The 16,991-nt window shown below is 43.6% G+C and overlaps 1 protein-coding gene across 1 annotated transcript in view; it reads left to right on the plus strand.

The window, feature by feature from the left end:
• Positions 1 to 618: 618 nt before the first annotated feature.
• RERG (RAS like estrogen regulated growth inhibitor) overlaps positions 619 to 16,991 on the plus strand; it is a 95,980-nt gene continuing 79,607 nt past the window's right edge. The window contains exon 1 of the mRNA XM_039708257.1: positions 619 to 1,598. Within this exon, the coding sequence (XP_039564191.1) occupies positions 1,538 to 1,598 (61 nt within the window). The 5' untranslated portion in view covers positions 619 to 1,537. The remainder of the gene's footprint in view (positions 1,599 to 16,991) is intronic.

Here is a 16,991-nt window from a genome sequence, read left to right on the forward strand (position 1 = left end):
GGCAGCTCCGCGGCCGGGCCGGGGGGCGGAGGGGCGGGCGGACGGAGCGGGGCCGCTCGCTCCGCGGGTGCGGTGGCCGCGGAGCCCCCCGCGCACCTGCCCGGAGCGTTTGGGAGCAGCGGAGGCTGGGAGTCAATACCTGCCCGCACGGAATTGCGAAGCGGAGCTGCGGGAGCGGGGCAGCAGCGCTGCTGGGAGCTTTCGCGGGAGGCAAGAGCCGGTGTGCCAGTGCCTGAGTATCCCATTTTCTGATTTCCAACGTCCTGAAACATTTCCTGCCTCTTAACTGTCCGTGCGGACTGAGAGTGGTCACATACTCTCAAGCAAAAGGAAGCAGGAGCATTTAGACAGCAGAGTTCAATCGGGATGTGATTTTTCTCGATGTAAGGTGTCTTTACTTTTTCTTTTTACAAGCGTTTTTGTATAGGGAAAAGTCTTCGGCTTTTTTTTTTTTTTTCCCTGCCAAATAACACGCTAGAAATGCATTTTGCTGTAAAGCGAGGAGTGCTGACATGGGAAGCATCCTACGCCGCTGTTAGAATTCATGGCTAAAGCGGGTACTTCAGCTCAGCAGCAAACCCGTCACTGGTTGCATTCACACGTGAAGTTCTACCCTGCTTTAAGGGGAGTATTTGATGCGTTAGTCAGGGCTGAGGATCACCACCATCACGATTGCCATGTTTTCACCGAAGATCTTTAAGCATTCTACAATGACAGGTTTGGTTACAGATTTCACTGTCCAGGTTAGCAAAATCAAGGTCATGCACCAAAACTGTGAGCATAGATAATTGCCATGCTCAAAGTGCCGTAGCAGAAACTCTGGCATCCTTCTGCTGACCCCGTGCTTTGCTGAATGTTTATGTATGAGCCGAGGCAGCTTAATAAGGAGCGCTAGAGAACTTTCTGGGTATGGGTTTGTTTAGGGCAGTGAGCAAGGTACAAGTGCTTAGAGGGTTTTAGGCAACTGCTGCTGAGTAATTGAAACCTTTTTGGAGCTGGAGGGCTCAAGGAAAGAGTAGCTATCTGCAGGCAGTGCTAGTGAGAGCTCACAGCTATTAAATATATTCTACAAAAAATAATTCCCTGCATATGATTCGAACACAGTAAATATATGCAATCTCAGCTGAAAGAGAAAGGAAGAAATAAATAATTAGGAGCCTTGAAAGGCAGGTGGTTGGGGTTGTTAAGTACCTTTTGCAGTCTTAACAGTGCCAGTGTGAAACCAAGCAATAGCCAGAAAGCTGAAGGTAGGTTCTGCACAAAGAATGCCAAATGTGTCAGTGGTGTTACTGCAATGCTTAAAGCAGGAACATAGCACCAATTAGCATGATTATTTAAAAAGGAGAGAAAAAAGGAGGGGGTGGGCAGGGGACGGGGAGAGCCTGGCTCCTTGCAGTTCCATCCTTGTGGTGTTCTTCCCCAGGCTCTGCATTGACGTCACAATGACACGGTGAAGCTGAAGGCAGGAGCTGGGAACACTTCTTCTGCTGCACTTTTGATAATTGGGGGAGTTTGCCACCACTGTGTTCCTTCCAGCATGGCCAAGAGTGCAGAAGTGAAGCTGGCGATCTTCGGTCGAGCCGGCGTGGGCAAGTCAGGTACGTTTGACTTATGATTTTTTCTTCTGCTTGTCTTCAGGTAACTTTTTGCTCCCTCAGTGCAGATAAACTCTTCATAAATAAGGACATCTCTGACCTTCTTGTCAGGGAGATTGGGATCAGGCCAGGAATTCTCTCTTCTTTGGCTTTTCATGCTATTTTCTCTACATTCTACCAAATAGAAGTACTTTTATCACTTGTTAAGAAAAAGTCCGACAATAAACAACACCAAAACAAACTTCCCAACCCAAATCAAACCCACTTCTCATGGAGTGGGTGGAAACATTATTCTTTGTGGTGGAACAGAATTAGTAATACTCAATTTGTCTCTTCTTAGCTTGTGCTTGATGAAGGCAGGGAATATTATGCTGCCTATCCTCTGTTAAATATTAGATGACTTCTTTAACACTTGTAATTCTGGCTGATTTCCACAGGAGATTTAGACGCACCAACTCAAAGTTTTGTTCTCAATGCTCTCCTGGATTTACATGTTTACCAGCAATCTAAGGCAGCACCATGTGTAAAGTTTGTGTTTGTAGAGATCTTTTGAGAAATAAACATAGTCTGTCGATTTCATATGGTGGAGACACAAGGGGGAGGCATAAATGTTAAAAATCCATTCCTACAGAAAGCCTTTCCTCTGGTGAGAAGAGGAGCAGAGCGTGAGGCTTGCAATCTCTCTCGGGTAGTTCAGGGATGTTGCATTAACCTGACAGCTCCACGACCACTCTAACAAGTCCTTGCACCACAGGGATGAGGAAATGAGGAGACTGAGCCTAATCATGCTCCTGTGGCACTTTGGAAACTAAGATACTGTTTCTTTTAGAAATAAAATCTGCACAAGAGAAGGCAGGAGATAGGATGTCCTGGTAAGAGCATTGAGCCAGACTCAGCTGCCATCAACCAGCTCCAGTTCCCCAAAGTGACTTTTATGTTACACATGCCAAGGTTCTGTCCTATAAAAGCATTACAGTTTCAGTAACTTGGGAATGGGTTGTTCATAAAAGCACATTTCCCCTGAAGGTATTTTAGCAGAACACTATCAGTGAAGTAGTTCTGTCAGCTATCAGGACAAAAGGCATATGTGAGGCAGAAGTTCTTTGAGATTATACTGCTTATTCAAAGGCAATGAAGATTAAATTCCACCTTTTTGAATAGAATGCCTGAGGGAATGCTGATAATACACTGGGATAAGTTTAAACTCTTCCTTCTTCCCTGCTGCCCTTACCCCATCCCCTCTTTTGTGTTCATATTTCACTGTCCTACCTAAGTTTCACAACTTCAGTGGTTCCCCTTTTGGTTTATCTTACATTCAGTTGATGGTTTCTGTGGTTTTCCAGTCTTTCAGCTGGATTCAAAATAATGTAAGAGAACATTGAAATATTTGCAGGTCCAGAAAAAAAACCCCAAAAAAGGCCCCCCCCCCCCCCCCCCCGGTATTCTTAATAGTTTGAGAGCTTATATTTAAAAAATACAAAACTACCTGTTAAAATGCTACACCAGCACAGGATCAGCAAAAGCCTTTTTTACCTATTGTATCCTTTTTGTAGACTTTAATATATACTAGGGTAGTATAATCAGTAAAAACGTTTTCCTGTAGCCCTGGAAATGGGTGAGAGACAGAAGAAACAGAAAGCCAATAAAAACATCCTAGTCCTTCAAAGCCTTCCTCCTCTCTCCTTTTTTCCCTTTGAGATGCAAGGAAATATTACATAAAATAATGAATGAGGTCCCCTCTTTTGACTATGCCCATATTTGCCAATCTGTGTGGCAATGAAGGCACAAATAAGTGGGCAGCACAACAGGGTGAATTTAATGGGGTAGAAGGGCCACAGAGCACTATCAGCTACCTGAACAGAGCAGCAACTGTGCCTTCCAGAACCTCCAGCTTGCTTATGAAAACCCCTCTTGTACATTCCCATAAAAGGATCCAGTTTCAACAGCTTGGCCAACTGCAGAGAAATAAGTGTGTGTGTGTGTGTGTGTGTGAGGGGGGTGGTGTCTGAAAATACCTATTTGTCTGTAGCCAACAGCAACAACAGTGGGAGCTGTGGAAGTGCTGTTTGTTACACCTTTGCTAGAAACAGAGCTGGACACAAAGCAGCCTCCAGATAGCTGGGTCTGGTGGGCAGTACCCTGCTGGAATAGTGTTGATAGAGTGTTTTCTGGTGTTACCACATCATGCCCTATCCCTGCGGCCAGTTTGTCATGTGTTGTGGGGACAGGATCCTGTGGTCAGAGCTTGCTGGAGCAGACTTGGCCAGACAGCTGGAAGATAAGCCAGACTCCAGAAGCAAGAGCACAAGGCAGAATGCTGGAGCACACAAGCAATGAAAAGGAGACTTTGGGTGATAAATAAGGCCACTGTAATTGCCAGAAAGTCATGCCAAAATATGGTCACTGGCTTGCTTTCCTGGCTCATCTTCATTGCTGAGGAAGAGCCAGGCATTAGGTTCTTAATCTGTAAGTGGCTGAAGCACCTGACAGCGTCTGTGGAGATCCAGACACGCTCTGCAATGTCCTGGAGAGGCTCCTGTCCCACTGCCTGACCCAGACCTTGGGCCAGTGAGTCAAAGCAGCTGTGCAGAAAGAAGTGTTGTGCTCCAGGATGTGTGGAGAGCCAAAGCTGTCCCTCAGGCACTACAGAAGCTGTTGGACCTGTTAGCATTACTGAGAGCTGAGCAAAATCCCAGTCTCACCATTAATACCAGGTTTTAAGGATGAAAGACACCCTGTTCTACAAAGCAGTCCCTTCCAAGGCTCTCCCAAATGTGAGGTGGGAAACCAGAACACTGCTCACAAATCTGAGTCTCTGTCACAAGAGATATCTCAAAATATACTCACTGAGCAGTGATAACATCTCTATTGAAAGAAATATCTCAGATTTTGAGATATCTCAAAACAGATTTAACAAAAGAGTTCAATCCAGGGAAAACCAAATGTTTCTTTCTTTGCACTTTCTTGCTGCTTATCAAGTTTCCACGGGTCAAAGGACTAAAAAACAAACAGGGGGCAAAGCTAATGTGAGTGCCAGCTTTTCACTGTTCTCCTTCCTTGCCTTGTCTCCTCCTGCCTGCTGGAGAAGACCAGCAGAATGGCTAATCAACTCACCTGTCCTGTTTTGCCTTTTTACTTAATGAGACCTAAACCTTTCAGATAGGAAAAGAAGAGCAAATCAGCTCAGAAGGAGGCACACAGGAGTTTCCCCAGACCAGAGTTACGCTGAGTAATGGCCAAACTCACCAGGTACAAGCATCCCAACCTGCTCTTGTACAGTGCACTAGGTGCTCCTCCATTCACCCTGTTCTTACTGTATAAAAGCTGCATAAACATTGTTTTGAAGCAGCTGAAAAAAGCCAGATGAGGAGCTCTGCCTGAGCCAAGGAGCACTTTGCAGCTGCTTCACTTGGGAAGAGGAGGAAGTGCTCTGTGGGTGGGAAGGGACATTGCTAAGACCTGCTATAGATAACAGGGCTGTACCTCCTAATTTGGGCTGGAGTCAAGCACCACTGAGGAGGGGAGAGAGTTTTAGAGTCTTTTTCTTTACGGCCAAGAGGAGCTTGGATGGAGCAGAGAATTAAAGTTGAAGTGAATTACTTAAACACTGCTGTTTAAATTGTTCTTTCACTGAATCCTACAGCTTCATTCCTATGGTAACAAAACTGAGGATTTCCTAAATAGCTCCTTTTAAAACGACAGTCATAGCAATTAATAAAGACTTAAAGTCCTTGTTCTTCCATGTCACCACAAGACACAGTATGTGCCTAGAAATCTGAAGAGGAGTGAAAATGTATGAACCAGGAGGAGAAAAACAGGCCATGTACTGGATAACACTGCATGGCTGATGCTCTTCCAACTCATAACTCAGTTGACTACGAATGCTCAAAATACCTCTGCTTAGGAGCCTTTATATTTTGGCCAAAAAAGAGACAATGTCCAGCTGCAGCATGTGCTATCCAACATGTCTTTTTGCTGTGGGTGTGCCAGGCTGAGCACTACTGAAGATTTCCCCCAAATAAATTTATCAGCCCTTAAGCAAACCAGTGCCTGTGCAATCAGGCATGTCTTTTTGCTGTGGGTGTGCCAGGCTGAGCACTACTGAAGATGTTCTCCAATAAATGTATCAGCCCCTAAGCAAACCAGTGCCTGTGTAATCAGATATGTGGGATGGAGGGCTGTTGTCCCATTTTGATCCAGCAACAGCTTGGATTCTTCCATTTGGGCAAAAGGGTGACCAGAAAAGTGGTTTCAGTGAGTGTCACCTCACAAAGAGCCTGTGCCCTCACAGAAATTAAGATCTCAGCAACTCCAATCATTTTAGAGTCACAGTTGGGAAACTCCTGAGCAGACCAATATTTCTGTTGGCTTATGGTATTTTCCCATGTCTAAGCCAGGATGGGGGAACATAGCTGGGAGAAAGATAGCTGGTTTTGCAAGTTTCTACAGAAAAATTCAAGTAGCAGCCAAACCAGAGAGTCCTTCAACAAATCTGTGTTTTGTTTTCATTATTTGGGGATATGTCTGAAACACACTACCAGGGATCACTTCCCAATTGCAAGGTCTGGGCATGTGGGAAATAGAACTGCATTCATCGTCACCCCACCCCCCATTCAAAAAACCCTGTGGGTTACTGGGAAAGAAGCCCAAAGTGATTTTTCTACTTCACAAATCCCTGCTCATATATTTTCCCCCACCAGTTGCATTTCAGGGACTTCTGCAGAGGAAACACGAGTTATTAAGGAGTGATTAGTTATCAAGCTCACAGCTCTGCTAGTAAGGCAGGGAAAGCTGCCACAAGATCTTCAAAGTCCAAGCTGTACCAACTGATGTTTGGATTACTGTAATAAGGTGCCTCTGAAATCCAGAAATGTGGGTGGAAAGAGACTGGATTTTCTGTTGTGGGTTTTGTTTTGTTTTTTTTTTTACTTACACTAGTGTAGTAGGTCAATTATCTTTTTTTTTTGCCTTTGTTCTTAGGAATGGAAATGACAACCAGATGCTTAAGTGATTATTCAGTGATCATGTTTAACACCCACTATATTAATTTTACTATTTTGAAAATTTTTTTAAAAAATTTTTGTACTATTTTGCTGCAAAGTACTCATAAAACACTCCAAATTTTTACATTCTCTGGTTTTACACTTTTCAACCAGCTCCAGCTTCTCTGAAGGGACTGTGCATGTATGTGTATAAGTCATAACAGTAATTAGGTGACTAACTTTAAGATTATTTCTTCTCCAACAAGAATACAAATGTGTTCCCCTGGAGCAAGTAATATTGCAAGCAAACAGTTGCATTGAAGTGACCTTCCCAAACTCCTGTTCAGTGAATAATGTTGATGCCCATTTAGAGGGTGAGCCCCAGGTTAATGAATTGGTGAAATAAGTTGCATTGTGGCTTTAGCACACAATCTCTTTAGCCAACAGCCTTTCTCAAAACTGCACTTGTTGATCTTGTCATGCTAAAACTAAAGAGAAGGAACACCAGAACCCGGGCTAGGCATGCAAACATTTGCTCTGCTTGTGTCTGTTACCTCCTCCCTTTCCTCTGCTTGTTTGCCCATCCATGGTTCACTATAGCCTTGCCCTTGCTGCAGTGGAAACCATTCATGCTCTGCTCGACATTTGATCCTCCTTCTGGCTAACCATGAAATCATAAAATGCAGAATTTCTCTAACCAAATGCCAACGCTGTTCATTCAAGCATAGCTGCCTCCCCTGTTCCATCTCATTTAACTACATCTGACACCAGCTCTACCTGTATCCCCTCTGAGCAGCTGGTGGCAGCTGTTGAAGCTAAGACTAGTCCTGCTGTTCTTCTTTTTTTGTTGTTTAGGTTTGGCTAAATATAGCCTGCTGTTTGATTACTGAAGAAGGAATGCTAGGATTCAAGATTTATGCATGCAGCACAAATTTTTCCCTCGTCCTGTGCCTAGCCACCCCCTGCAGCTCTTGCCTTGATAAGATAGCTGCCCTTCCCCCTTGTCTCCTGCAGTTTTGCCAAAGGCAACTGCAAAGCTTCCTGGTGGAGTTCCAGGAATGGTTTGTCTGGTTATGGTAAAGGTTTGCACTGTTTGGGTCAGTCTGCTGCTCCCCAGCAGGGCACAGAATGCAGGTCCTTTCAGAAACAGCAAGGTTTTTAATCATCCACAAACTTGTTGCTACCTCCCTGATGTCTGAAGTCCCTTTTCCTTGCACGTACTTTTCTTGCCTTGTTTCTTCTCAGCTGTCACCCTCCCCTTTCCCCCTGCCAGTTCCCTAGAATTGTGTATATTCCCTAAAGCCTGCATATGGTGAAATGGCTTTGTACTTTACAGGAAGGCTCTGTATTTACAGTTCCTTTCTCATCCTCCTCACTCTGGGCTTCCTCCCATCTCTGTTTCTCATCCCCAGCTCCATCTTTGCCCACACTGTCAGCGCACTGTGCATCATCAAATGCTCAGGGCATGAGATCCAGGTGAGCTAATCCTGGCAGCAGTGGTGTGATGCAGCAGAGAACAGTCACTCTGAAGTGGTTCCTACTGGAACTGATCCTGGAAACCATTCCTTGGTGTGGATTTGGAGGATGTTGGCTGTTCCAGGCAGTCATTGCCTGAAGCCAGCTTTGCACAGGTTAGAAAGGAAAGCAGTCTGTGTCTGTACATAGCTAGTCTTGGTCATAGAACTGGGTAAAATTACCTATTTTGGCTTTGTGGCAGAGCAGGAGAAACAAGCTATGTCTGTATTTCTCCAAAAACCTCTTTTCTTGGATTTACTTTTGTGCCACCCTTGAGCCTTTTATACTTACAGCACCCAAAAATAAATATGTTAGGTGTATGAAAAACTAACACTGCCCTAAAGTAGGAGGATCAATGGAATGCTTTAGGCTCTAGCTGAGCCCTGGGTACAGGGCTGTGATTATCTGCTGGTGACTGAAGGTGTTTGTACCCTCTCACCACACTCCTGGCAGGCACTCCCAACACTCTGGTGAGCAGGAGAGACAAAGAATTGCTCTGAGGTGGCGAGGGAACTGTGGCATCCTCATCCATTTGCTGCTTTCTTTCCAAGTCTGGGTTTGCTCAGTGTTACTGGTAGTCTTTTATACACCCCTTGCTGCAGAGGCAATTCCAGCTTTGGGCAGGAACACCCCTCAGCTTCCCTTCCCTCTCCACAGGCAGTTTGAGGGATGCTGCTGGAGCTCCCCACTGGCACCCAGAGTTATGGAACTCCCACCTCACAGATCTCCACCTGGCCTGCTGTTTTTGAGCCCACACTTCTTTCCATTCACCTCAGATCAAACCAGCCCCTCCTATTTTCATTGACTCCTACCTCTTCCTGGAGACAGGAAAACAGCTGAGGGAGGTGCATCTGTTTCTGTAGCCTTTTCAGAATTCTGAATGGGAAAAGTCCTTTTTTATGGCTGTTTCCCACCAGGTAGAGCATTTACGCTGCTGGAGTCAGTCTGCAGCTGTTACAGCTTCTGATGGATTTGCCATGTAGGTGTTGGGAAGTGCCATATGTTATGGCAGTGATGCTGTAGATAACTCATATTCTCTGCATCCAGCATGAAAAGATGAATGGCAAGAGAAGCATGAAGCCCTGGGGAAGGAAGTAGTAGATATATTAAACATATGTGCAGCTTTAAAATGTCATAGAAATTGGCTGGAGCCTCCAGCTGCCTTTCCAGAAATGTTAGACAGTAGTCTGCTTGCAGGAAAATGAGGGAATATGTTGAAAACATCCAGCCTGGCTTTGAAAGCACACAGAGCTGCTGACATTCCTGGGTTGTTCTGCTGCCTCTGGGGTCAGCAGCAGAGAAGCTGCAGGAAAGCCAGAGCAGAGGCCTGGGGCAGAGGCAGTGGCATGTTACCACGGGGGAACTGTTTGGATAAGTGGCTTGGGAAGTTTTCAGGCTGGAAGGATGCAGTGGGCAGTGCACAGGATGCATTCTGCCAGGGAGGGAAGTTCTTGAGCAGCACTGAGGCTTTCCCAAGGGCAGTGGGAGCAATGGCCACCAGCACGGCCCTCCTGCAAGGCAGGCCTCAAGGGGCCAGAATGGGAGCTGAGGGGAAGGAAAGGGGAGCCTGGCAGTCCCAAATCACCCAGGGAACTGGGACTTGGGCATTGCCAAAGCTCCTTTCCATGACTTCTCCTCGGGGCCAGGGCTGCTGAGATGCAGCCTGATGGATGGCTCCCAGGCTGGCAGCATCTGAGAGCCAGCCCCTGTCAGCCCTGGTCCTTTATGGCTCTTCCACTGACACTCATTATTGACAGCAAAATAAAGCACAGAAGCAACACTTATTTTCATTAAAAACATATTTGGCAATCCTGTCTTTCACTGCTTCCCCAGCAGGGCTTAATTTCATTTTGACCCACAGGACCACAAGCACAAAAGGAGCTTGTCTTTACTTCCTTTCTCCCCTTCATGTGGCTATGTTTTCCATCCAAGTCTCGGTCTGACTATAATATAGACTATCATAGATTTGCACAACCCTACTCTAAACAGCTGCTTTTGTCAGCAGCTCATCCCTGTGCCTGCCCTGGGAAACAAAAATCCCACTCCCCAGAGCAGTGGAAGCCAGTTAGACAGAGCTGTCAACCAGCCTGTTGCCTGACCTACCCAGAGGAGCTTTACAAAATCCCACTCCCCAGAGCAGTGGAAGCCAGTTAGACAGAGCTGTCAACCATGATCTCTGCCTGACCTACCCAGAGGAGCTTTACAAGTGAGAACTTCAAAAGTGTAAGAAGATCAGAGTGAGCTATTTCTTTTTTCACTGCAGAATAAATTGAAAATTATTGAAGAGTCACCACAGAAAAATGCAGTATTAGACCCATGGGTGGCAGAGAAAACACACAAACAAAAAATCCCCACCAAACCCCACACTACAAAATGTTGGACATGGGAGTATGGGTGCCAAACCAAACACCTTGTTAGCCAACCTCAGCAGCAGAATACCAAGCACTGTGATACCAAGCACTGCTGCTTAACCCAGATGGATTCCTGTGGTTATGTGCACTGGAGTTGGTTCTCCTCCAGGCTGATTTCCAGCATGAACTAATTGAATAGTGATCCATAATTTGTCTTGGTCTGTTGGGACTACTTCCAGGCAAAAGTTTCAAAAAATTTATCTCCAATTAAAGAAAATTTGACCTTTATCTATGTGGACCATGATGGGTCTCAAGATATTACAGTAAACTGTGTCTTGGACAATCAAACATTCATATAGTAATCTTCATTCTCCCATGGTAATCTCAAATAATAATACCTCACACAAGAATACTCTTTTGTTAGTATTCTGTGTAATTAAACCAGTCTAGTTCCCACCATCCACCACTGTGTATCCCCAGCATCACTTTGGTAATTTCTTGGCAAATTTTGTTTGCACTTTCTGACCCGGCATGTGAAATAACCAAGCCTGTCTCATGAAAACAAACTACCTCTATTTTAAACACACTCAGTATGACTGTTTTCTTCATTAATTGCTATTTGGGACGTAGCATGAAAGAGGCCCCTGAGATTTAACTCCGTACCACTGCGGTGGAAATTCACATAGTGTTCACTGCAGACTGGGAGGAGTTTGGGAACCTGTACTATAAGAAATACTTCTATAGTTTGGACAGGTCTTATGTATGATTCTGCAGACTTCTACGACTCCACAGAAAAAAAAAATCACACTATTTCCACTCTTTGCTGCTTGAAAATCCAAGATATATTGGATTCTAAACTAAGAAAGGAACCAAGAACTTTGCCTGTTCTGTTCGGAATAAAGCCCCAAAATATATAGGATTTTCTTTATTTAGTTTTCATGAAGAAGCCAAATTAACATTGCCCTTTTCCTAAGCAGCCATGATGTATATTTATGTGTAAAATCACATGCAGCTACTGATGTTCATGGCGCAATAAGTATCAGCTGTGGAGCAGGGTAATTTGGCATCCTGGTAAAGATGAGGCAAGAGACAGACCATGGAAAATGCAGAAGAAACTTTTAGCAGTTTCTTAAGTTCTAACATTTTACAGGTATGACATGTATCATGTTTTGCCTGCAAGTCTTCACACCCAGCTGGACAGAGTTTCAGTATTATTAAGACTAACTCCATGCTCAGTATCATGTATCACGCCTCACATTAGGTCTGTACCAAAAAGACTTTTCATTCACCTAAAACAATGTTGCATGGCTCATTTTGTAGCATTTCTTCAATTGTTAAACATTTACTAAATGGTGCCCTTCTAGTAAGCTGTGAAAATATTAATATCATCCAGTGTGAGGAACTTTGCACATCAGATCTCTGGAAGTATTATTTTCTGTTCCCTGTGCCACAGCACAGACAGGGACTGGCTGCAAATAGAAGTACGGGACTCAACAGAAGGGAATGACCTTCACAGCTGAGTTAAAACAGCACATTGCCACCTTAGACCCTACCTCTAGTTCTGCACAAGAAGTGGCTGGCAGGCATGTTCAGAAAGGCAAGGAAAATACAATGACCAACAGCAGGAGTTGGAACAAGGCTTAGGGAAACACGTTCATGACAAAAGTACCTTGAAGCTTGGTTGTATGCTTATTTTCTTTCATTCCTATTAACACTGTTACTCTTGGTGAAGGTTCAAATGCCTTTGTTATGGATAACACAGCAGAGGATGGAAAAAAGGCTTCAGTTCCAAGCATGAGCAATCTGACATCATGAGTGAGAGGTACCAGGCCATTGTGCAATTCCAGGACCTCTCTGTTCACTTCAGCAGGTGACTCTTCAGAAGTCAGGGCTCTACAGTCCTGGGACATTCCAAAGGTATATTCAGAACACTTTGAACCTGCTGGTGGCAAAAATGCTCTCAGATCTCAGACTGTTCTCAGGAAAAGGTTTGCAGGCCAGTCACAAACAGGGAATGCTCAGGGTGACTCCCAGAGTGCTGAACCAGTGAGAATAGTTCTGCACCTGGGTCACTTGGTAAGTGACCTGTTGCACCCCTACAGTTTCTGAGGAGACTTAAGGATGTTTTTAATCTCGCTCTTTTATTTGGAGAACAAAATGAATGTGGTGGGTTTGGTTTGGGTTTTTTCCAGTATGAGTATTGACCTGTAGAAAAACTTATGTTCCTGAAGCTTGGAGCTCAGAGTGGCATCCTCTAGCTCCCACTTGGGTTGCAGGCTTTCTGAGGAAAAAGGGGTATCCCAGAGAAACTCACAAAACAGCCTAGAAAAGTGCATGAATGCATGGAGGTGCTGGGTCATATGGAATGGGGTCTGTCTCTGCATAATGACTGTCCCACCTCCACTTTATCCCTGTACCTCTCAGCACAACATCACAGCCACTGCTTCTAAAAAAATAAAAATTGTGCCATTAGAACAAGTGCTATTCACCCCCTTGCTGTAGGAGGCCACCCGTGTCTCCAGAAGCTAAATCACAGCAGCTCCCTCAGCCCATGCATTTGAAAAAAAACCTAAATATTGTCACACAGGTGGTGCACACTTCAGTATCAGACAACCCTGGAGCCTGGACTGTCTACACTGTTATACCCTGCAGCCAGTGCAGGGTTTTCTGCCCTGCTGCTCTCTGTCCAATTCTAGGTGCCTCATGAACACCTAAAGGTTTTATTCCTCATTAAATAATTTCCCCAAACATTTTATGTCCTTTATTGCAAGGGGGTCAGAGAACAGGACTGCAATAACCCTTCCTAACTTAAAAAATATGATCTTGTTGACCATGAGTATATTAAATTAAGAATCTTTCCCTGGTGCTTAGTGGATTTTTAATTCCTCTTGAGCTAAAACCCTGCTATAGTCATGATCTTCTCCTCTGGACCACTTCCCTTTTTTTTTTAGTAGTGTTTGTATTTTATAGATCTGCTTACTCCTACACAATAACCACATGAAGCCCTCTCTTCATTTGATGAGGCAGGTGATCTTCATAACACTGTTATGAAATCTTAAGATTCAATATTAAGTAAGGAAAAATATATATAAATTTCTGTATTGGTTTCATTTAACATATAACTTTATGGCACTAGGTGGAAAGCATTCACCGAGTCAATGTTTGGACTGCACTGCGGGGATGTTAATGAGAACATCCAAATTTTATGCTTTTGAACTCATTAAAATGAACAGCACAATTTGTGCAGCAGTGGCTTATTTGCAAGAACAGAGATTAACAGGAGCACACAGAAGAGCAGAATACAGATGCATTTTTTTTCTCATGGAGATCAGAACAAAAATGCAAAGCTTTCCAGTGACCCATGTTAACAGGAATATTTTTACCTCTGAACAAGGTGTAAGATTTAAAAATACACTGGCAAATGGAGAGCTTGCACAGAGGAAATCTGCACATATCAAAGAGGAAATGTAGAAGCAGTCAGATTTAGAAAGACAAACCTTAAGCTAACACTGTTGGAAGATGAAAAAGCAAAGTCACAGAAGGTGAACTTCAGTTACAAGTCTTCAAAACTAGATGGAAATTTCAAGGGATTATTTGCAAAGCTAATACAGAACATTAGTTATGGAAAATTAAAGATAAATTCAAGGCTCCACAAAATGCTAGACTAAATAACCTTGTGCAGTGTCCTGAACAAATGCTGTGGCCCTCACAGATAGGAGGAGGTTGACATATGAAAATAAATTAAAAAGGCTGTGTTTATTTCTGTGGGCTTGGGAGCAGGGCCACCAGGAGCAGGATCAGTCATGCCATGGACCATGGCCCACTGTGCCTCCTCCCAGGGGGGAAAGAGGATGTCTGGGTGGCCTCACAACCAATGCTAGCAGATTCCCAAAAAGTATTTCCCAAAATCCCCAAAAGTATATTCCCAAATATAATGAACTGAAAGACAAAACACAGTTTACAAGCAAGCACTGTAAGGGCAAAACCACAGGCCCAGGAAAAGCATGTGTGCTGTTTCCTCAGGCATAGGTGCCACATTGTTTTGCATTCAAAATTTGGAGCACTTCCTATAAATTCTCTAAAAACACATCTGAAAAAGTTATAGTTCACACTTTTTTTGCACTCTTGCCTTGCTGCAGCACTAGAGTTTATATAGCACAGCACTAACACACCCTTGCAGCAGCATTGATTCACTAACTGAGGACACACTGAACAAAACCACAAAGGAACTGACCAATTCCAGCTCAATCTAGATGCTGACTCCTTGGACCAAGGAGTCTTCCTGCTGTCTGAATGATTCAAACTGCCCCTATCAGCATGGTATATTTTTCAGTCACATAAATACAGGCTTACCACAGCCTTGTGTCTTCATCTTCTAGATACAAGCACTCAAAAAAGAAGGTTTCTTATCACAGGACAGCAAGAAAATGCCCACAGTCATGAGATTTTCTGTTCAGTAGCAGTGTGGTACTTATACATGAGCCTGGCTTGGACTGCTCAGAGGAGGAAAAAAAAAAGAAAAAAAGAAAAAAAAAGGGGTGATTTGCTAAGAGCTTTGGTAATTAAAATAATGGGGAGACAATGGTAATGACTAGCACAGGACATATCAGGATCATAGGTCCTAAACCAGGAGCTATTTAGCTCTGCTGTGTCTAAATGAAGACCTAAGTAAAGTCAGTGGGTTCCTGCATTTCTTTCTCTGACAGGGATGAGTGTCATCTGTCAGGATACACCTCAGTTTTCAGTTGAGACTTCGCTGAAAGCAAAATTTCTTAATGTAGCCTTAAATAGTGTTAGGGTAGTACCAGCACCCTCCTCAGTTTCTTAGGACATTGCTTAGGTTTAACTCTTCAGACCTGACATTTCCATGCTGGGTGTCTGCTCCAGGCTGCTTTTTTTACTGGAAGGTGTCTGCAGAAGCAATACAGACATTTCCAAGAACAAGGTTAGGAAAACAAAAAACAGCTGTGTGTCTGTGTTAAAAAATATTCTTGTATCAGCTTTGCCCAGGTGTTCTAGTATTATCAGTCCCCAAAGCAGGAACACAAAACATAGCAAGAGTGGGGTCAGAATGTCAGCAAGGGTATTCTTTTTCTTTGCCTCTGAAAGTGTACCTGTTTTTGATAGCAAACCAATGCCTCTGGAAGTTCCAAGCTGTGTGTCACATGCTGCAGGTAGAAGTTAAATTTTCCTCACAAAGATATTCTAGCCTTAGATATAGGACACTTTCTTTTCAAGAAGCTGTGTAGGAAAAAAAAAATAAAATTGAGCCCAGACTCTCTGAAGAAGTAACGAAATACATGGGAGACAAAAGCCCCAAGAAATGAAGAGCAAATAGCAATTTAGGATTAAGTTTGCCTTTCCATTAGCTTATCTGAAACAGATTTGTCTTGGCAAGCAGCTCTGGAAGCTAAAAAAAATGCAGCTCCCAGCATCAGAGATTAGTGGCAAAGTCTTAGTTGCTTTACCTCATCTCTGCACATCACTGTGAAACTTGCTATTCTCTGTGCTTGGGCTTTGATGGAGCTTTTTACACTCTGCATCTTTTCTCCATCCAGTGCAACTACAAGTAAGGGTACCATCAGGGTATAATTTTTCCTTTCTATTTTATCTACCGTCCTAACAGAGGCTGTTCCAGAAGAGTTAGTTTTTCATCCACTTCAAGTGAAGGTTAGGTGCTTGCTTTATTTTGATTTTTTTTTTTTTTTTTTTTTTTTTTTTTTTTTCTTTTTAGTGCCAGGCTGGAATACTATGTTCAAGTCAGGACAGTGAGCAGCTTGGGAAACAATGATAATACCCTCAGTATATTATATATATATATGTAATATATAGTGTATAGATATACCATGCAGCAGTAGCCCCAGAAACCACTGTCAGTGCATCACATTAATTTGGGCGCTCACCTTACTTCTAGATGTTTTCTTAGCCAAATGCTTTTAAGACTTTTAAAACAATCAGTGATCCCAATGCCTTCCCAAGGTCCAGCACTTGCAGAGCAGTGGGGAGGCTTTTCTTTATGCCCAGACTGCAGCTGAGGCTGCCCCAAACCATGAGCACGGGGCACTCCATGCACTGGCATTTACATCAGCCCAGCAGGACACTGCTGTTTAGCTTTGCTGGAATTTTATAGCCTGTTTTACTGTAGCAGTGTGATAAATATTTTCAATACATGTCCTCTGACGGATTTGCTGGCGCCTCACTTAGATTAGGGGTGGAAAGTGTGGTGGTTTTGGGGTCCCCAGATAGAGAAAGGATGAATCTGACTCCATGTTCTTAGAAGGCTAATTTATTATTTTATGATGTTATATTAAAGAATGCTATACTAAAGAATAGAGAAAGGATACAGACAGAAGACTAAAAAGATAATAATGAAAACTCCTGACTCCTTCCAGAGTCTTGACACAACTTGACTGCAATTGGTCATTAAGTCAAAACAATTCACATTAAACCAATCAAACAAGCACCTGTTGGTAAACAATGTCCAAGCACATTCCAAAGCAGCAAAACACTGGAGAAGCAAATCGGATATATATTGTTTTCCTTTTTCT

Source organism: Passer montanus, unplaced genomic scaffold (assembly GCF_014805655.1).
Source record: "Passer montanus isolate IOZ18808 unplaced genomic scaffold, ASM1480565v1 scaffold20, whole genome shotgun sequence".
Taxonomy (NCBI): Eukaryota; Metazoa; Chordata; class Aves; order Passeriformes; family Passeridae; genus Passer; species Passer montanus.